At 43.5% G+C, this 21,019-nt stretch overlaps 3 protein-coding genes, 1 long non-coding RNA gene and 1 pseudogene across 6 annotated transcripts; 3 read left to right on the forward strand and 2 right to left on the reverse strand.

The window, feature by feature from the left end:
• Positions 1-220: 220 nt before the first annotated feature.
• Positions 221-2,532, reverse strand: LOC100826145 (annotated as a pseudogene).
• On the forward strand, positions 1,110-2,726 carry LOC104583476. 2 transcript variants are annotated; one of them, XR_001406876.2, is made up of 4 exons: positions 1,110-1,128; positions 1,791-1,889; positions 1,967-2,029; positions 2,139-2,726. It is a non-coding gene; the product is annotated as an uncharacterized LOC104583476 (long non-coding RNA). The 2 variants fall into 2 exon arrangements; XR_002965077.1 differs by lacking the exon at positions 1,110-1,128 and having other exon boundaries at positions 1,750-1,889.
• Positions 2,727-8,069: 5,343 nt separating this feature from the next.
• On the forward strand, positions 8,070-10,294 carry LOC100845194 (cytochrome P450 711A1-like). The gene has a single exon (XM_003571078.4). It carries the CDS (start codon positions 8,385-8,387, stop codon positions 9,978-9,980), a length of 1,596 nt encoding a protein of 531 aa, XP_003571126.1. The 5' UTR covers positions 8,070-8,384; the 3' UTR covers positions 9,981-10,294.
• Positions 10,295-10,477: 183 nt separating this feature from the next.
• LOC100829811 (reticulocalbin-2) lies at positions 10,478-15,044 on the reverse strand. Of its 2 annotated transcripts, none has more exons than XM_010235750.3 (8): positions 14,370-15,044; positions 13,374-13,476; positions 13,221-13,286; positions 11,653-11,817; positions 11,483-11,579; positions 11,109-11,235; positions 10,916-11,028; positions 10,478-10,821 (listed from the first exon to the last, which is right to left on the reverse strand). In XM_010235750.3, exons 1-6 carry the CDS (start codon positions 14,953-14,955, stop codon positions 11,119-11,121), a joined length of 1,134 nt encoding a protein of 377 aa, XP_010234052.1. In that variant the 5' UTR covers positions 14,956-15,044; the 3' UTR covers positions 10,478-10,821; positions 10,916-11,028; positions 11,109-11,118. The 2 variants fall into 2 exon arrangements, with proteins under 2 accessions (XP_010234052.1, XP_003571745.1); XM_003571697.4 differs by having other exon boundaries at positions 10,916-11,025; positions 14,370-15,042.
• A 1,430-nt stretch (positions 15,045-16,474) lies between these two features.
• LOC100831046 (heterogeneous nuclear ribonucleoprotein A0) lies at positions 16,475-20,343 on the forward strand. The gene is made up of 7 exons (XM_003571698.4): positions 16,475-16,636; positions 16,729-16,951; positions 17,041-17,081; positions 18,167-18,330; positions 18,456-18,558; positions 18,635-18,804; positions 19,383-20,343. The coding sequence occupies exons 2-7, from the start codon at positions 16,758-16,760 to the stop codon at positions 19,920-19,922; spliced, it is 1,212 nt and encodes a 403-aa protein (XP_003571746.1). The 5' UTR covers positions 16,475-16,636; positions 16,729-16,757; the 3' UTR covers positions 19,923-20,343.
• The last annotated feature ends 676 nt before the right edge of the window (positions 20,344-21,019 follow it).

A 21,019-nucleotide genomic window follows, 5' to 3' on the forward strand; every position in this document is an offset into this window, starting at 1 on the left:
CCACACCTCTTTTGCTGAAAAAACTCGCTTGACCAGCAATAGCCAGTCTTCTGCCAACTAGTCAACTCAGGGTTTCCTCCTTTCACACAGTAAGTCTATTGGCAATTCTGAACCCATGACCACTCCTCTGTCCCACTGTAAATTTTTGCTTTAATTACGAGGGGGAATTTTGCTAGACCTGCATGCCACCATCCTACTCTATGATAAGTACTATCCATGGTGAGAACGAAAGGAAGGTAGTTATTGACAGGCACGACACTGAATACACGTCATTTTTTTTTTGTCACTTCCGTTCTCCACGCCTCATTCTTACACATTCATGTGGAATTAATTTTGTCCTGGCATAAGGCTAGCACAAAATTAGGGATTCGGTCATCGCAAGATGGATCAACCCATCGTAGGATGAGGTGATTCCTCAAGCCAAACACCCAATAAACACCTTTGTCCTCTGTACTCACTTATCTTCACTTATCTGCAACTATTTATTTATTTTACTAATGATGACTAGTGCATAATACAGACAGTCTTCGGTACTTTGCTTATGGATTAACTGAAAACAACAAGTTCTTATAGGCTAGAGTAAGATAACATCACACTTCAGAATCACTCATACACTGTCGTTGCCTCAAGCTGAACATCAGAAGGTCATGTTGATGTTGACGCACTCTTCCTTCACCTGCGCAAAGAGCTCCGAGTTCAGATACCTCTCGGCGCCACTGGAAAACATTGTCACAATCATCTTTCCCTTGTTCTCATCTCTTGCTGCAACCTATCAGGAAGTACAGAAATCAGAGGATTCTGTATAAAACCTTTTACATAACCATCACTCTACCATTTGCAAAAGAAAAAAAATGCCTAGGCTGTGAAAAAAGAGAGCTTGCCTTTAAGCAGGCGGCTACATTTGCTCCTGAAGATATGCCAACAAGCAATCCTTCTTCCCTTGCCAACCTTCTTGCCATGTCCATAGCTTCTTGAGTAGTTACTGTTACAATTTCATCTATCTGTGATCTATACAATATTTCTGGGACAAAACCTGGCCCTATTCCTAGGATGTTATGGAAGGCTGGCTCGCCACCTACAAATTGTGATTACAGTGAGATCTTACTTATTCACAAGCAAATAAATGAAGTAAGTGTATTAATTAGTGTTATCACGCATGCCCAGTATCATTTATTAATTTGTTTCGCATGTCAGAATGGAATGTAAATATCAATTTAGCGGTCAACTGTCTTGCCTGAAATTACTGGACTTTCAGTTGGTTCAACGCAGATTACTTTTACAGATGGGCTCTTCGTCTTGAGATACCTCCCTGCGCCTGTGATGCTGCCTCCTGAACCAGAGGCAGCTACAAAAATATCCACTTTGCCTGCTGTATCTTTCCATATCTCAGGCCCTAAGGACAATTAAGTTTAGTTCATTCGTTAGTCATAAATCGGTAAAGAAAAGACATTGCTTGAAGTATGATCGCACAAAATCCAACACAATATTGACTGCATCAAAGCATTTATTTCCTACGATTCATCGATTTATTTCAGCATTTTAAGTTGTGCAGTTCATACTCTCTAACTGAGTAGTGAGCTGAGCACGATGCATGTAATAGCCTTGTTCCAAAGTTACCCCCAACAGGGACTACTCTTGCACCCAATTTACTTCAAAGAAATCTTGTTACCAGTCCATCTAAAGTGTGCATCAGGATTTGCAGGATTGGTGAATTGATCTAAAACATGCACGTTTTCCACTTCCTTCTTCAGCTGTTCTACCCTATCAAGTAACCCTTTGAATCCATGTAGTGCAGGATCTGCATGAGACAAGCATGTTACCATCTGACATGTGATACGATGGGTATGGTACTTCTGCTTCTTACCAACCAATACCACTTCGACGCCCAGGTATCTCAACAGTATCTGTTTATCAAGTGAGACTTTAGCAGGCATGATGGCAATGAACTTTTATCCTTTCTGAGCAGCAATGAACGCCACACCTATGCCGAGATTCCCACTTGTGACCCCCAGTAGTGTTGTGATGCCAGGTGTGATCAAGCCTTTCTCTTCTGCATCTTCGATCAATCTGCAAATTTTGCATTGGTTCATATTGTTGTCATAATTCATAACATTATGTCTGGTGGATTTGAGGTGAAGAAATTCTTCCTCTGAAGGAAAGACAAAACACCAGACACCTGAGAGCGCTACGATCCTTCACAGAGGAAAGCGGCTGGTATGGCTCAATTTTCCCTATCAGCCGAGCACCTATGCCTTCTTTCTCAGCAATGTTTTTCAGTTCTATCAGTGGTGTCCAACCAATGAGCTGGAAGGTACAGAATTTACTTAAAAATTGAACATAACAATAATTGCACAGTAAAAGGTATGATGACTACATACAGAGAAAGCAGGCATGTACCTGTGTGATGTTGGATGCAATGCACTCCCCCTGGGAGGACAGCAGAAATGGTATTCCTTTCCTTCCTTCCTGCACCTCCATTTCTTTGGTACTTATGTAGCAACAAATAAAACTCTCTTGAACAAATGGATGAGTAGGAGGTGCTCCAGTGTCCAATGATCTGTGTATATATCACTGAGGAGTTCCATTCTGATGGGATACTGCATGTATAAATTAACATTTAGTTTGGAACGAAGGCGACCAAAGATGTGGACTGAGATCATGGAAATAGCCCTGAAACTTCCTTTAAGACCTTTGTTTTAATAAATTTGTGTTGGCATATGAGACAACATCAATGTGCAATATATCCTCATGGTCAAATAAAACTACCAATTGTTGGAATCCTGGAACTTGGACCACAAGTTTATCAGCTTGGAGGGCAAGGCAATCAATCATGGTCTCGATTAGTATATTGCTGAAGATTGACCTATTTCTTGAACATTTCTGTTTACGGGTGATAATATGGCATTCACTATGATCTTTTAAACTTAGTATGCAAGTCTTCCTTGAGAGCTAATGTGGCACATACTGAAATATCCATATTGCATTTATGCATCCGTTCTTCATCAGTCAATCAGTATTACTCCCTCGGATCCAAAATAAGTGTCGCAGTTTTGAACTAGTCTTGGTTCAAAACTGAGACACTTATTTTGGATCGGAGGTACTATTATTTTTACAGACAGTCAGTTAGTATATTTGTGAGGATAATTGCATGTTTTTTCTAGCTACTCCCTCCCAAATTTGCCCAAATATGGATGTATCTATGTTTAAAAATCGTATAGATACATGTAATATTTCGACAAGTAATATGGGTCGGAGGGAGCACTAGTTTTTTGTTTGTTGAGAAAACACAAAGCTTGCTTCTGGTTTTCAGTTTGCAATTGCATCCACATTTTCCATTAAACAAGCGTCTGCAGCAGCATCCCCACTTAACATGTTTTACATGAAAGTGGAATAAAATGTCTAAAATTCTATGAGCAAATGTTAACTATTAGTATTGGCCATCATTCTGTAAGTGGTATGAAGTAGGTGAGGCAGTACCTGAGATATTCTATGTCGATGTATCAGCAAAGTGCAAGGGTGAGTTAGGAGCGGTGAATATTATTAGCCTCAGCACATGGTTACATTCTTTTGAAGATGAACCCTGCAAGCAGGCCAAGCAGACCAAACAAGATGAAACCATGAGATTACATGAAAGTTGAGATGATCGATTGTCTATTCATGGACAGAAGATGGTGGAGTTCACAGAGGAGTAATTAGCAGAGTAATCTCAATCTGGTTAGAGTGAACACCTTTTTTCCAATTTTTAATTTTTATATGACAAATCAAACGCTATATCTGACTCTAGTGAGAAAGTAGCATAACGATAGCACTACTTTGTTAGGAGATCACTAGCATTTTGACCTGATGGGGCAATACTACTCGGCTACTCCTGTTACCTATGTGTCCCAATGTTTGGATGATGGAGACCTGATGACTGATGTAGACCTGCCATGTAAAATATGAATTGGGCAAGAAAAAGGTAACTCTCACCAAGTATTCAGCACATTCTACGAAATCTAGATTAGGAAACTTTGGTTTTGTGTCTACTTTTTGCTTTGTAGTCCAAATAGGACATACTTTTCGCCCACCTAGGTTTCTATTTGAAGTCACCACAAATAACAAATAATTGATAAGATAACTGTACACGGTTTCATGTATCCATCTGAATTGCCAAGTTTCTGATCAACTAATCTAATATCTCTTTGGGAACGCCCATGTGGCAACTTTTGGTGGATTTTTATGTTTCCTGTGAAATTCTGGAGTTTCAAACAGGTTCTAGATGGTTTTTGACACTTTTAGTGCCGTCACGGTGCCATAATGTTTATCTATGAACTTGAATGCCTGCTGAAAGTGAAGATGAAAGAATAACCAATTGAAGCTGATTAGAAATGTCATCACAGTATGTGGTGAACGTTTTACCTTGAGTTATCAACCCTCAATCCTGATGGCAGGTAGCCGGACTTCCACTGCGGTAGCCTACAGAGCCTGAGCCTCCGCAGCAATCGCCTCCGAACACTGAACCATCAGATATGAGGGTTCCTACTTTCTACACATCACTGTCGGAAAAAGGAGAGGTTGCAAAAGTTCAGGGTACAAATGCACATCACAGATCACAACTGGAAAATCTTGCAGAAAGGCAATAGTTTGAGATTCCCTAGCTCGGTGGCCTGGTGAAAATGACCCGCACTTAGGTGCCGTTCGAGAAAATAATTGTCTAGCAATTCCTACAGTATCCATCAACCCTAATCTTGGAAGGGGAGTCTATAAACTAATTAAACAAAAACAGTGTGATATTGTAGCTTTTTAGTGAGACCGAATCCCAGACTTTTAGTTGAAAGATTGGTGCTATGGTTGAAACTTCAAATTACTACAGCGTTGTGCAGCCATATATATGATATTTCAGTTCCTACTTCCTAGTAGCAGAAGGAAATGATACTTTGATTCACTTCTTACTCTGTTTATTGTTGGAGAACGCTAGCAAAGCGCCATTAATTTTGTTAAGGATGCGTTTGGCATTGTGATGGAGCATAATTAACAATGAAGCACCTGCGCTCGGCTCAGGTTTGGAGCCCTGTTTTTGCATCAGGAATTCACGACATCCAACAACTTGAGGTACATAATCAAGAGGTTGTTCACGAGACGCTATAATCGGGTGGGATTTATCTAACTATGATGATCATTGATCATTTCGGTGCGTTTGTGCATTGGGTCAAAAGGTGGCATGTTTTTAGGCACCTTTGGTGGTTCATATATCAGCTCACTCACAATTTCCAATGGAAAATAATGTGCACCTGGGATACGTTTCTGCTTTTTGTGGGTGTCCAGGAATATTTTTGGTTCTTGGTAGAGTCTATTGACCTATAAAATATCTCCAAGAATGCTTTTATTAACTGTTCGTGATATGTTGTTTACCATGGAGCCAAGTGAACCCATGCATGCTCTTTTGTGATCAAGTTAATCAGGGTAAGAGTAGGGTATGAATAGATAAGTTATGCTTCCATTTGATTCATTCATGGATGCCTTGTGAAATTTGTGGAGCGGATTATTATCTCAAGGAAGGGAAGGAAGGCTAGAGCTGGTTCCAAAAGGTACTTTTCTCTGTAAGCTACCTTTGTCTTCCAGTTCCAGTATGAACCAAGTCAAGAAGGCCGACATCCATACAATGGAATAGTACATGCACAACCCTCTCTGGTTTGAAAAGCAATAGGGCTGGGTGCCGTCACTGTAAGATGTCACAGCTTCATTTAGCTAACAGCCTTGAGAAAAAGGGGCCTGATAGGAGAGAATCTTTCCTCAAGGAAGGAGGATGGCAACCGGCTGAACCATGTCAATCCTTCAACCAATATCCAGAGAATGTGAACCATCCTTTTTCATTTTCTAGGACATGCTAGAGAGAATAGGATTTTGGAGTCTGGCCTACGACAGCGTTTGGAACCAATTGGTAACTGCTGGTTTCCCGGGTTTTCTTGTGAGATTTTATATTTATCCAAACAGTTGTGGGATTGAGCTAATTTAGCTCTGTTTTGGGCTGATTCTGAAGCGTCCTTGAAAGAAAACATGGCAATTATCATAAAAATTTAGAACTCAGCACTTCAGAATAAAAATGTAAGACCTGGTGTTTTTGACAGTTCTTCATCAAAAACTTGTCTATATGGTTTTTGTGGTAATGGTAGTAGAGTTCTCAAGCTGAGCTTGGTCAAAGACCCAAGCAGGTTCAGATTCACTAGGGTGCCTGTTGAGCCTAAATTCACAATGTCATGGTTAACGAATATCCTTTACCTCCCCCTTACTAGCATGCAGGTGGTAGGTGGTCAGCTGATGGATATGAGAACCGCTGCCGTTCTGACAAGCAAATTAGCAGAAATGAGCTCATCTTACTGGGAACTGACACTTGTGCAGTAAGCTTGTAGTGCATACCAATCTGGATGAAGATACCGATCTTGTCAGCACGAAATTTTCAACGGCATCCTACTTGGAATCTTAAGATACTTACGAAGTTTATTCCGTTCGTGCCACGAAAAATTGACAGCCTTTTGATTGTCATTGGCCAAGATTGCAGACATGAAATGAATGGTGTGAATTCATTCACCACATTACAGTGCTTGGATTGGTGCATTGGGCTAGTCTATTCGATTCCTCGTTCCAGTGTGTTTTCTCATTGCCGTCTTCTTTCGTTGTCACCACAACAACTGCTTTAAGATTTGTGTGAAGGAGATTGATGCCCAGGCAAATACCATTTACCAGAGCCGCCAAATTTCATCAGAAAAGGATGTGTGAGGAACAGTTCATCCCTTTTCGCTTTCTGCGGTTTGTGTTGTTGTATCACCGCAGGTTGAAGGTTGATATGCTTGAGTGGAGTTCATTCAGTTCTCTTTGCTTTCAGATTGGTGACTTTGACACTTGAATAATGATATTTTGTAGTGAATTGCGAATCTGTTCTGCTGATATCCTTTTATTTTATTTCAAATCTTATTGATCTTTCTGACAACTACTCAGAAACAATAACATAATCTAGATTATTTTTTAGTCAAATTGATTATGTGGTTTTTCTCTTAATGAAAAGAAGTCAAATGATTCCCTAAAGCTGTTTATAATAGACTTAGCAGTGTATGCAGCCGTGTATTAAGTCCAATTTCAAGTACTCCCTTCGTCCAACAAAGGATGTCTCAACTTTTACTAAATTTGAATGCATCTATACACCAAGTCATGTCTAAATACATTAAAATTTTGACAAACTTGAGACATCTTTTATTGGACGGAGGGAGTAAAAGTTTATCTTTATCTCGTAGCGCTATAAAATGCACCAAATTGCATGTGTGGTACTTTGGGGGCAAATTAACCAAATATTGGTGTATATGAAAATTTCTCTGCCCTTTTAGGAACCGCAAAATATCCCCATTCACAAATAACAAGTGCAGATCACTCTTGTTGGAAACTGGATTCGGACGCTAGGGGTGATGGAGGCGATGAGAGCTTGAAAGAGATTGTACAGATATCAGCTGATTCTTCGTTATGTGAAAAACAAAAATTGCTATTGTGAAACGGAGGGGAGAACGATAGAGAATAAAAAACTGCCCCTTAGGAACTCAGAATGCAGTTTACAAACAAAAAAGAAAGAACTCAGAACGCGAAATCCATTCTAGTTTTTATTTTATTTTATTTTTTGGGTGCAAACCATTCTAGTTAAATTGAGATTTTGTAGGAAATCTTCAACACTTATCATGTATTGGAGGGCGTAGTAAACACTTCAAATTCAAATTTTGACATATTTGTGGAGACTGGAGGTCCGCTGCCTGCCCAAAACAGCCCAGAATGGCAGAGATGGCGCGGAGCTTGTCTTTGTCTGGGATGACCAGAAAATTGCCTTCATAAATAAAAGATGCAGTTTAGACGTCGCCAAGGCGTTCGATTCGGTCAGCTTGGACATACCTTGTCTCGAGTTGCTGCACATAAGTTCATCACGATTCATGGACCCAAAGTAGAGCTGTAAAATTGTGATCCTCAGAGATATCCTTTGATCCTTCTTAGTTCAACCAGATGAACTAAAATTTTAGAATGACACAATTTTTTAGAAAACTGTTTCATTTGTTTGAACTAAAAAAAGGCCAAAGAACACTAAGACTTCCAACCCAAAGGAAACCTGGAAACAGAATCACACCTGGATCTGGATGAACCAGGATCACTGACGTGTCGCCACATCACCTGCGTCCTTCCCTGATGGCCGGATCGTGGACGTCCATCTGTCGCCACATCTCATATGCCAACACCCCGACGACGAGTGACAGCAACATCGATGGACGCCGTATAAATTGGCAGGACCGCACGCAACGCCAATGCAGCCACCAAGAGTCCCAAGACAACACCGATAAGCAGCGGAAAGTATCTCCTGTCCTCCTCCTCCTTCCATGGCGGCCATTACCAACTGCTCCATTGCACTCGTAACATCAACCAACGGCCACTCCGCCGCAGCTTCACCCACGACCGCCGCCCTGCTGCTCCTCTCTCTGATCATCGCCTTCCTGGCATACTTCCACTTGCCATTCTGGGCCGTGCGGAAGGTCCCGGGCCCTCCGACGCGGTTTCCGCTGGGCCACCTCCACCTCCTGGCCCAGCACGGGCCGGACATCCTCCGCGCCATGGCCCAGGAGCACGGCCCCATCTTCCGGTTCCACATGGGCCGGCAGCCGCTGGTGATGGCGGCGAGCGCGGAGCTGTGCAAGGAGGTCGGCATCAAGCGGTTCAGGGACATCCGCAACCGCAGCGCGCCGCCGCCGACGGCCGGCTCGCCGCTGCACCGGGACGCGCTCTTCCTCGCCAGGGACTCCGCCTGGGCCTCCATGCGGAGCACCGTCGTGCCGCTCTACCAGCCGGCCCGCCTCGCCCAGCTCGTCCCCACCATGCGGGCCTCCGTCGACGCGCTCGTGGACGCCGTGGACCAGGACCAGGGGAGCTATGTGCCATTCTCCCAGCTCTCGCTCCGCTTGGCCATCGACATCATCGGGAAGACGGCCTTCGGGATCGAGTTCGGCCTCCTCTCGAAGCAGGGCACTAATGGCGACGACGAGGCGAGGGAGCTGTTGGGGGAGTACGAGAGGTCCATGGAGTTCATGAAGATGGACCTGTCGAGCTCGCTGTCCACGATCCTGGGGCTCTTCCTCCCCTGCCTCCAGACCCCCTGCAAGCGGCTGCTGCGGCGCGTGCCGGGGACGGCGGACCACAAGATGGAGCAGAACGAGCGCCGCCTCTGCCGCCGCATCGACGCCATCATCGCCGCCCGCCGACGCCGCAGCAGCTCGCCGGCCACGGCGCTGGACTTCATCGCGGCGCTGCTGGAGGACAGCCGGGGACGCGTGGCGGCGCTGGAGGACCGGCACGTGCGCGCGCTGGCGTACGAGCACCTCATCGCCGGCACCAAGACGACGGCCTTCACGCTCTCCTCCCTCGTCTACCTCGTCTCCTGCCACCGCCCCGTGGAGGAGAAGCTCCTGGCCGAGCTCGACGCCTTCGGCCCTCAATCTCAATCCCCTGACGCAGACGAGCTCCACACGAAATTCCCGTACCTGGACCAAATCATCAAGGAATCCATGCGGTTCCACCTGGTGTCGCCGCTCATCGCCAGGGAGACCTCGGAGGCGGTGGAGATCGGGGGCTACTTGCTCCCGAAGGGCACTTGCGTGTGGCTGGCGCCGGGGGTGCTGGCCCGCGACGCGGCGCAGTTCCCGGACCCCGACGAGTTCCGGCCCGAGCGGTTCGCGGCGGACGGGGAAGAGGAGCGCGCGCGGCACCCCTACGCGCACATCCCGTTCGGGATCGGCCCTAGGGCGTGCGTGGGGCACAGGTTCGCGCTGCAGCAGGTGAAGCTCGCCGTGGTCGGGCTGTACCGCCATTTTGTGTTTCGGCACTCGCCCGACATGGAGTCGCCCGTGGAGTTCGACTTCGACCTCGTCCTTGGGTTCCGCCATGGCGTCAAGCTCAGGGCCATCAGGAGGACGAACGACTGATTGCGCTTAATTTGGCCCCAACCGCATCTACTCCGTATGTAAGAACATGATGTTTTCTTTTTGCGAGAAGTAAGAACATGATGTTATATGATAGCTTTGGCGCGTGATCGAGCTGAATTCACACTGGTATTAGCTAGAGCCAGAGGGAAATGTGCCCATGTGTACTGTATTTTGACGGTCAATATGTAATTCCCATCATGATTAGCCTAGTTGTAAAATTAATAGTCTTGCTCCCGGATGAACTCTGACAGACTGACCCTGTAGAAATCTTTAAGCACTTACTGTTATCATATCCCAAACATGCCTTAACCTTTGGCCGGCAGGAGCATTGCTTCTCATGCTACCAGTTCATCATATGCTTTGCTTTAGAGGATTACTTGCATATAAGCTTCACTATTCTTCAGGTGCTGGATTATTACTCCTCAAAATAAAGTGCTGGATATTCACCTTTCATTTTGACTGCACTTGCCAACCAATGCAGGAAAAAGTACTCACTGTTGCAAAAATATACGTTGGGTTTGTTCACACCAAAATGTCACACATGAAGCAAGAGAAAATGATTACTTTCACAGTAGGGAACTGCAAATCTTTACAGATGGGGTTCAGGAATGCCCATACATACCAGCCCTACAGTTGCAATTTCCTGGTTTCCGTAGTATACAAGTATATGATCCTGGAAGAACAAGGTAGTTTGCACCCACAAAAGAATATGGAAGAACCGATACTACCTCGCCGTGCAGGTGACAAAATTAACTCAAGAACACTTAATGTTACAAACAAACAACCTGCTGCTCAAACAGGCACATGAAAATGCACACTTGTGAGTTATACATGGAATCACCTGACAAAAAAAAGGAAGTGATGGATTAATAATTACTCAAATACTTCAGCGCATAAGGAAAATGAACAGGAACTGGGAGGCAGTTCAAGTATACCGTGGAATGTCCTTGCTAGGCAATCAACGGGGCTGAGACCATGGAAGATATAAATTCACAGCAGCGTCTACCGAAGTGTTTCAAAGGTGGTGGTGACTCAATACTACCAACTGCTAAACATGCAAGCTCCACAATTATTGAAAATCAGCAAAATAAATAAAGCATACAAAGCCAAATCTTGTGCCCTACATACCTTTAAGCAACTACCGGAGTTCGTCATGAGAACCATAATCGTCTTCTGTGAATAAAGAACTGTAAAAGACATAAGGGTTCTCAATCATCTCACTCAAACTCAGCTGTCCATCTTTGTTTGTGTCAGCCTACATTAAAAAGGGCTATCAGATTACAAATCAGCAGTTATTTTTTGAGAAACATAGTGCCGCATAACTCATTCAACCTCATTGAATCTGAAAGAATGTAAAAAAGAGCAAGCTGCTACAATACTGATTATAGTTCTTGGGTCTGGAATCTAAAAACAATTCTGACAGAACTAGATAGAAAAGCGTGCCAAAATATCCTACTCATACAAAACAAAATGAGATGCACTTGGGCTGTATCCTGTATTACCTGTGATATTACGTACTCAGCTTGCTGCTTAGCATAGAAGTTTTCTGCTGGATGCAGTTTTCCGATTATAGGTTTTAGCTCGTCTGCTGATAAAAGCCTACCAAAAAATCACAAGTTCGTTATTCAGTAAATATGACAAATAGAAAAAACAACAAACTGTAAATTTTTACCCATCATTATCCATATCAAGCTGTGAAAATGATTTTCTAGCTGGTGCATCAGAGCCACTTGAGTCATCTGCTGAAGCTTCATCATCATGATGTCGAATTGAGTAAAACAATCCATTATAAAACTCATCAAAGTTGAGCTTTCCATCGTTATCTTTATCTCTTTCCCTGAATAGTCAACAAAAATCGATCTTAAAATGGTGACTGTAGAAATGTCAACCTGACTACTGTGAAAGAAGCTCATGGATATGTGACTGCGGCAGGGTTCCTAAAAGGCTAAAACAATTCAATTACAATAACCTTTGGTAGTGGCTAACACACTAGTGCAAAGAATTTGAACAATCCATAGACCAAATGAACTAGTTGTTTTCACTGATTTGCAGTGTTAGAAATTTGTGCTAAACTGTGTGTTCTTGTGGCGCTAGGTGGCAAGTATGTTGGACCTTGGTGAATTGGCCTGTCAAACTCTTCTATGTTTGAACCTGGGTTTGTTCCGTTATCATTTGATAGTGAAACAGCCCCAATGTTGGCCGAATTGAAAAATAAATAAATTGGTATGCAGTGTAACTGGGAAGAGACTACAGTCAACATGATTCTTCATTAAAATCCACCATTTTCCAACAATTTTTATACTTATCCTGTTGACGTGCATAAACTGGATTTAACGAATCAGCTAATGAAACAAATTCAAAGATGGACCCATTAGTTTCATACCCCTAAGAGTCTAAGACCCAAAGTGCCTTGCCAAGCCTTGGCAAGTTACCCCTAATTAGGCAATCGTTTGGTTTGGTACTGAAATTTCGGTAAGGTAATACTGTTTGTGGCTCTATACTTCAAGTTTAGAAGACAAAATGGCAAAAGTCCAGCAAGACAATTAGCCCACATGTCTTTCGGTGACATTGAAATTTACTAGCTCAGTTTCTATTTTGGTACATCTGGGCACAAATCCAAAAAGGCACTATATCTTCCATTCAAGCCCGTAAAACTAGTTCCTAAAACAGCTTGATTTGACTACTAACAAATTCCAAACAAGTATTCGTGATGTTAAGCATGCAACTATTTTACATAGTTGACTAACCAAGTACCATGATTTCCCGAATATTCACTAACACAATAACAAATTATGTAGTCAGAAAATGCTCCAGACTCCAGCTATAACCGCATGATCCACCAGCCCACAGGTTGGATCAAGTATCAACCTCATAAGTTGTGAAAATGAGACAACTAAAGCAATTGATGAGAGGTCAAAATATCCACCCCCTTATTATATATATACACCGCACAGCTACAGACACAGAGTATGAAAATGATTTGTCACTAAGTGAAAATGATTTGGAAAATGATTTTTCCAAACACCGCTTTGGTTTCTAAAATGTACGTATCAGTCCATGGATACTAAAGGTAGTGAACTAGTGACATCACACTATCACAGGTACTAGCTTCTGAGCCTCCAGGCATCGATCGCCACTGGCTAAGAGTATGACATCATGAAGGTTCTTTCATTTACATCTATTTTGAAATTTGATTGGCAAATGAGCAAGGAAAAAAAGTTTGGAGAATAAAGAATGCACCTGACTTCTTCTTTGCACAACCAATGTATTAGCTTTGGGTTGGTAGTATCAGCTGGATGTAAGAAGCTGCATACAGTGAATCAAAAGTGAATACTAGGTAACAACAACAGGAACTTCATAAGTTAAAGAAGGTGATCAGATACAAAGTTATACTCGTTAAACTCTGTCAGATTTAAGAAGCCATCGCCATCCACATCAGCAGCATTGAAGTGCCCCTCCTTCCACCATCCCATTGAATCATTGGTTGAGTTATTATCTGGACATATATGGAGTTCAGTGCTCACATCATTAAGGCATAGATGTGATCATTTGGTAATAGAAGAGCATGGCATTGGAGGATTTGTTTTGTCATTTTTGTAATGAGCTTAGTACGCACACCTATTTTTTTCCCTTTCAGTGTGAGATATGACTTTGCTAATCCATATGAGAAACTGAATACTATTCAGGCTGATCTATATGCAAAACTTTGTTCAGTAGGGATAGATAATGAATGTTCTAAGTTGACTAGGTACCCAGGCAAGACATCGAAAAAAATGCAAAGATAGCTTGCAAAATGCACAAGAAGAGTTATTTGGTGTGATAAAAAACAACCACACATAACAAACTTTGGATGATATGTACTAGATTTTCTTACACTTTTAACATGCTACATTGGCACTCATCAGGAATAACACTGAATAGAATATCATTCCTAACAGATGAATTGAAATAGGGTCAATTTGTGACTATATTCTTAGAGAAAGGCATATAGCCCAGCTTATACTGAAAAGCCCAAAAGAGCACAATGATCCAGTATTCCATCACAGGAAAAATATAAAGGTTCCCTCAAAACAGTAACTTTGGACGATTGGCTAAGACCTAAGAGTACACGTCAGGCATGGAGACGCTGTGTAAATGACTTCATTATCTTAGAAAAACAGGCAATAGCCGCATTAATTTTTCATTTTTTAAGGTTACATTTCTATATAAAGGGAATTCAACTACAACTCAACATCAAACGCATCACTTCAATATGTTAGTCAGCTATCGTCGCATCAGTACAAGTATCTGTATCTCCCAAGAAACTAACTTTTTTTTCGAAGTAGGCACATGTCTCGCTACAAAGATCCAAACTGGGATGTTAAGAGCTGACCATACATCCGTACGTACCGTCGAACCTCCAGGCCCAGCTGGGCCTCTCGTACTCGGAGAAGGCGACGCGGCCGTCGTGGTCGCGGTCGTGCAGCTCAAGCTCCCGTGAGGTCCGGTGCAGCACCTCCCGCGCCGCGGACGCTAGGTTCCACGCAGCCAGCTCGGCGGCCGTCACGGCGCCGTCGGCGGGGTCCACGTCGATCTTGGGGAACAGAACCTCCACGCGCCGCGTCACGTTGAACCGCGCCTCGTCATTGATGTATTCGTCGTCAGAGTCCGCGAGGTCGTCCGGGACGGGGGCCGCCTCCATGCCCGGCGCGTGCAGACCCGCGGCGGCAAGGCGCTCCCACTCGCGGTCGTCGAGGCGGCGCTCGAGGTCCGCGATGACGGGGTCGAACGGGATCTGGTGCGGGGCGGCGCCCCCGTGCGCGAGGCGGGCACCTCGGAGGCGGAGGCGGCGGTGGGGGTGCGGGTGAGCGGATGGAGACGAAGGGGAGAGGTGGAGCAGGAGGAAGAGGAGGCCCGCGAAGGCGAGGGCCAGGACCAGTGTCAGAGCGACGGTGGGCGCCGGCGAGGGCTTCCTCGCCGCCGCTGACTGCGCCATGGCCGACGAGTCACGACTCCAGCACTTCCGTCTCTTTCTTTTCTGGATTCTTTCCTTTTCTTTTTGGTGCTTTGAAAAGTGGGAATGGTTTGGGCGCTAATCACTTCAGTGTTATTAGTGAAGTTGGTTAAGGTGAGTATTGTAATTGGGGAAAACCAGGCACATGCACTTCACGCGTGTGCGCCTCTCTTTCCCCAATTTGGAGTTGAGCGTGTTATCTGAGTTGTTCAACTTCGAAACTAGTGATAACGTTTCAAATTCACCTCGACCATGCAAAATTTCAGCTTGATTCCAACTCCAAAATGAAGCTTTGAACTCTAACTAAAATAAACTCTAGTAGAAATGTGATGTATGGTGGTTATGTGCGAAGAAGTGTTGATGGTGAAGACTCGGCCTTTGAGAGGAAGAGGATTAATATTCTTTCATATGCAAAGAATAGATATTATCTGTCGCCATCTAGGGTTCACCACTAGACAAAATCTAATATAATTTCGAATCAGACCGCATCTACTTTGTTTTATCTACCACCGATCACGTCGACATCATCAATTGAACCTCCGCCAACACCACCGACTCAACCTCACACCGACAAACTCTCAAAGCTATATACTAGTTCGCTATCAATACCATCACCTCGACCACAAACAATCCCACCAACAGACCATCGAATCAATGGATTTACATCCGCCCTGCTGACTCAGCCACACCCGACACTTCTAACCATGTCATCTACAAACGGTTAAGCTAGGGTAAGGCCCATGTATCTCACTTAAGTCCATTAATACATATGGTTCTACATATACCATTCCTCCTCCTACCATTTGGAAAGGAAGACCTCCCGCACTTGCTCCTTCCCTTCCAAGGTGCCACTCTTCATGATGATGTATTTAAGTCCTTCTTCGGTTCTACTTTTTTTTCTTCTTTGTGAGGATTGAGAATTTCATTAAACGTCGTGCTAGTTACGGTTTCAAACAAGACTAAAGTTGATTTGAGTTATGTTCCAATATATTTCTCACTAGAGTTTGTAGTTAGTTTTGTAGTCTCCTACTTCCTCCGTCCAACAAAAGATGTCTCAGCTTTTACTAAATTTAAATGCATCCATACGCTAAGTCATATCTAAATAGATCCAATTTTTGACAAACTTGAGACATCTTTTTGTTGAACGGAGGGTGTTTTGCTAGTTATTGTCCATTTTGTGAAAATTGGGTCACCGACCCGCATCAATTGGTATAAGAGTTTTGGTTTTGTATGTTCCACATCAATCTAGGCTGTTGGTTCTTGATCTCAGCACCTAGAATGATGTGCACAATGGAATCCAGGATGGTCCCAAGGAAGGCTGGATGAAGGAGTGTGCTGGATCAAAAATCGGGATGAAGGAAGGGTTTCGGATCTCAAGAGATTTTGGATTAAAATCATTTTTCCTATCTCTAAAATCTAAATAATCAAAAGTGTGCACAATAAGCAGTTAGCACCTCCCGGACGAAGAAGAAGTTTTTTTTTTCTCAACCCGTGCACGAGTTTATATAGCCCTCCCAGTTGCGCGTTGGACCTGACCACGCCGCCGCCTCCTCCGTTTCCCCTCTCCCCCTCTCCCCCTCTCTAAACCCGCACCGGAAGCAGGGCTCCTAGGGTTTGCTCCACCGCCAAACCCTACCACCAGATTGCTCCGATTCCGACCGAGGTAATTCGCCTGCCCCTCGCGCCCTCTCCCTGGCCGCTGGCGAGGGTTTCTTTCGCTTCGCGTTGTTGCTCAGATGCCGCTGGTTGCTGCAGGCGGCGTCTGCGAGCTCCGAGCGGGTGGCATGGCGGGGTACCCGGAGGACAACCAGCACGCCCTGAACGGGTACGAAGAGGAGGAGGAGGTCGAAGAAGTGGAGGAGGTCGACGAGGAGGAGGGCCACCCTGGGAGGAGGGGCCGACGAGATGGGGGCGATGGCGGTGGCTATGGTGACGTCGGGGGGGATGACGGCAGGGCCGGGGGCGGTGACTCGTCTGGGTAAGCGTTTTGGGCTACGGTGTTTTACTTCATTTTGGATTCGACTAGAAAGAGGGTCGGGGACTGACTGGTATGTGTGGTCTTCGCAGGAAGATTTTCGTCGGCGGTGTGGCTTGGGAGACCACTGAAGGTATAAGATGTTCTTGCTTTTCCCTTCTACTCAAGTCACAATTTCCCTTGTCTACGATGATCCCCTTCCTGTTAGAAAATGATTAAATGTTGCAGCTGTTGTTAGATGCACAATAGGAAAAGCCAGGAGGAAATTAGATCAAACTATTCGGTCAAATATTGTTTGTACTCTAGTGTTTTTAATGCATCTATGTAAGCCTTTTAACAGGAAATGTAATGCATCAAGAAGCATGAATTCTTATTTTGTTGTTTGATGATTTTGCCAGGATAGATTGATCTTATTCCAGTGTCTTGTTTGATTGTTTTGGCTTGAAAGTGCTTCAATTCTACTGGTCTTGCATACTAATGTTGTGTATGGTCATAATCTGTTTTGGTCCATTTCTCTGTCAAACTTTTGTAATTGTCATTTTGGCTGATAAGGAAAGAATGATGTATATTTTATATGCATGCTGGTTGATGTGTTTGTGCTCCAAAATTATTTTGGTTCTTCGGATCTGCCTATTTCATAATTTTTTATATATTCTCGGTTTGTGTTGCTAAGCTGTAAAATATGCAGATATGAACTCAATACAGGATGTAGAGAGTACGATTATACAAGTACATTGATCACATAGTTATCGGCTTCTATATAATGTCCTGTTATCTTGAACGCGAAAGTCAGAATGTGATAACTACGGAGCCATAAATGATACAATATTCGGTTAATATAAATAACCACAATATGTAATGGTTATGCTTATTAACCTCTTAACTAGTACCATAACCAAACTGTTTCTTCTTAGTTAGCTATTTTATGAATTTTTAGCAACATATTGCGTGTTTCAGATTTTTCAGTCTCCATTGAGTGTGGGAATATGCATTTGGTTCATACAATGATATGCGGATAATTTGAACTTAAATGAAAGTATGTATAAGATGAGTTTTATGTATTACTCTATTGCATTTGTGTTTCTATTTGTTCTTGGTTTCTCAATGAAGGTTGCTATGCTGGCTACTTTAGTTTCCTAGTTTGATCTCTCTGTAGCAATCTAGTTAATCCTTCCTTCCCAATTGACAAATCTGTATGGTTTATTTGTTTGTATGTAGAAACATTCTCCAAGCATTTTGGGAAGTATGGGGCAATAACTGATTCTGTAATTATGAAGGACAAGCATACTAAGATGCCTCGTGGATTTGGATTTGTTACATTTTCTGATCCATCTGTTATAGACAAGGTTTTGGAGGATGAACACAATATAGATGGAAGAACGGTAGGATATCTAAATTTAGATTGGCCATTATGTGGGACCTCAGTGTACATCTTAGCTGCAAAGTTGCACAATCGAACTTAAGTTTTTAGCTTTTATATCTCTCTCTCAACTTATGAGCTGCTCAGGTTGAAGTCAAAAGGACAGTCCCGAGGGAAGAGATGTCGTCAAAAGATGGCCCCAAGACAAGAAAGATCTTTGTTGGCGGGCTACCGGCATCGCTAAGTGAAGGTATAAAATTTGTCATGAATACTGATCTTGAACTTGTTTCATTTGTGATGAAAACTGAGAAGGTATACGATTTCAGATGATTTGAGGGATCACTTCTCCTCATATGGTAAGGTGGTTGAACATCAGATAATGGTTGATCATAGCACTGGGCGTTCAAGGGGTTTTGGTTTTGTCACTTTTGAAAGTGAGGATTCTGTTGAAAGGGTCATATCAGAGGGAAGAATGCGTGATCTTGGCGGGAAGCAGGTCAGAAACCTCTTTCCTATTTTAATACTCCCTCCGCCCTGAATTAACTGACGTGGATTTGTATAGATTCTTCTACAAATCCACATCAGTTAATTTGGGACAGAGGGAGTACTTGTGTAACCTGTAGTAGCTGCAGACATTTGTTAGCATGCTAATAAATTGTCCTTTGTAAACATGGAGTACTTAATAACAGATAGAGAAGTAAGAAAATAGAGATGAACTGATAAATGATCGTATGTTCAGTAGAAAAGAGAACTAGTGAAATTATGAAGTAAAGGAGTATTCCTGCGCTCAATTGTTTAGTAATGAGTTACTCTGAAATTGTGAACAGAGAGCTTAGGATCCCTTCTAAAAGCTGCTAATGCTTTTGTGGGTTATCTTCTTGTGGTGATTGCTGCCCTGTATTGCACATGTCCTAATATTTCTAGGTTTTAATGCATTACTCTCATTTTCTTGGTGAGCCAAGTGGATTGGGAACTAATATTGGTGCTTTCCCTCAATTTTTTTTTGTTGTACTCTAAAGTTAAGCTGTTAGCCTGATAATACTCTTACTTTGACTTTTGGGATCTTTTTTTCAGGTTGAAATAAAGAAGGCTGAACCAAAGAAACATGGGGGTGATCACAGTAGTAACGGGAGATCTAGTCATGCAGGTGGTGGTTATCGTAGTTCTTACCGTAGTGGAGCTTCTGGTGGTGGTAGCAGCAGCGGTGGCAGTGTTGGTGGGGGCAGCTATGGCGGTGGTCATCGATCTGCTGCTGCGGGAAGTTACTATGATAGCACGGGATATGGTTATGGTAGAGGAGGCTATGGTGCCTATGGAGGCAATGCTGCTTTTGGGTCTGGTTTTGGTGGTGGTTATGGTGGCTCTATGTACGGAGGTGCTTATGGCGCATATGGTGCCTATGGAGGCGGTGCTTACGGAGGTGGTGCCTATGGAGGTGGTGCTTACGGAGGTGGTGCCTATGGTGCTGGTGCATATGGAGGTGGAGCTTACGGTGGTGCCCCAGGTGGTGGCTATGGCACCGGAGGATACGGTAGTTATGGGGGTGCAGGTGGTGCTGCTGGTGGGAGTGCAGGTGGGCGGGGTTCTAGCAGGTACCATCCTTATGGGAAATGAGTGTAATCTCGGAGTTCTTTTCTAGGATGCAATAAGCACACACATCACCCGTCATATATCCTAGAAACTCGGAGCATTTCTCTTGGTTTACCTAATCAGCGGCATCAGAACATTTTTGGTTTTGTTCAATTAAGTCAGTAACTGGAACAAGTGTAATGTCAGTCGCTGAGCCTGCTGTAGTTTGCTGTAGAAGCTGCACATTGAAGCTGTGTTGTATTCTTTAGTTCCCATATGCAGAGCGTTAGAATCCTCAAAACAAGCCGAAACCCTCTCGTGGTAGGAACAGCACTGGTGTGACTGAACTATATTTGTGCTGTAAGATTCGTCTTTGCAAGGAGCTAACTGTTGCCATCTGAACTTATATGTAGGGGAACAGACTTTAGACGATTTGATTTAAGCTTCTGGTTGTCTCTTGAATGCCTTTGACGCGTCTTGATATACCTGTTGTGTGTATAGCCATTGTCTGCACATGGAATGATCTGAAAATGTAGAAGATCATATAATGCCTTGTCTGAAGTTTGCTATACTTGTTTGCAAATTTGTCTCCGTATCTTTGTCCACGTCTTCTATGCATCGTCTCTCTGCTTTAAACTTCGAGCAATTTGTTTGACGAGGTGAATTAAAGTTGATACTGGTGCAGTTTGTCAAAAAAAAAAGAAGAGTTGATACTGGTGCAGAGAAATAGGGGATCTTGCTGCAGAATAAAAGAAAAATAGCTGAACAATTTTCTTACCAGATTCGGGTACAAAGAGGTACCCTTCGTGAAAACGGCGATCAGAGCCAAGGTATAGGTAGATCGGTAACGAGTATGCAGATCTGTGTATCCTTCAGTGTATTTGTGCTCCTTCCGTCATATTAAGTGGTCATATTAAGTGAATACTAAAATACGTTATACATGTAATATTTGGTCACTTAATATGGGACGGAGGGAGTAAGTTATATTTGTAGCCCACCGATGACTTAATATGGGACGGAGACAGCAAATTATATTGCGTTAAAGAAACCGCAGGCGCGTAACATCCGCTGCTGGACGGCATGAAATTAGATTTCCCATTATTAGCTATTAACTTAAACAAAGTAAAGCTAAGTTAACCTCA

Source organism: Brachypodium distachyon, chromosome 3, assembly GCF_000005505.3.
Source record: "Brachypodium distachyon strain Bd21 chromosome 3, Brachypodium_distachyon_v3.0, whole genome shotgun sequence".
Taxonomy (NCBI): domain Eukaryota; kingdom Viridiplantae; phylum Streptophyta; class Magnoliopsida; order Poales; family Poaceae; genus Brachypodium; species Brachypodium distachyon.

Excerpts from the sequence above, each read along its gene's own strand:
- LOC100845194 (XM_003571078.4), top strand. The coding sequence starts at position 8,385 with ATGGCGGCCATTACCAACTGCTCCATTGCACTCGTAACATCAACCAAC.
- LOC100829811 (XM_010235750.3), bottom strand. The coding sequence starts at position 14,955 with ATGGCGCAGTCAGCGGCGGCGAGGAAGCCCTCGCCGGCGCCCACCGTC. Across the intron at positions 13,477-14,369 it reads CTGGGCCTGGAGGTTCGACG|ATAATAACTCAACCAATGAT; the intron begins GTACGTACGGAT and ends ATATATGTCCAG. Across the intron at positions 11,580-11,652 it reads CTTGATATGGATAATGATGG|GCTTTTATCAGCAGACGAGC; the intron begins GTAAAAATTTAC and ends ATTTTTTGGTAG.
- LOC100831046 (XM_003571698.4), top strand. The coding sequence starts at position 16,758 with ATGGCGGGGTACCCGGAGGACAACCAGCACGCCCTGAACGGGTACGAA. Across the intron at positions 18,559-18,634 it reads ACCGGCATCGCTAAGTGAAG|ATGATTTGAGGGATCACTTC; the intron begins GTATAAAATTTG and ends ATACGATTTCAG. Across the intron at positions 18,805-19,382 it reads GTGATCTTGGCGGGAAGCAG|GTTGAAATAAAGAAGGCTGA; the intron begins GTCAGAAACCTC and ends TCTTTTTTTCAG.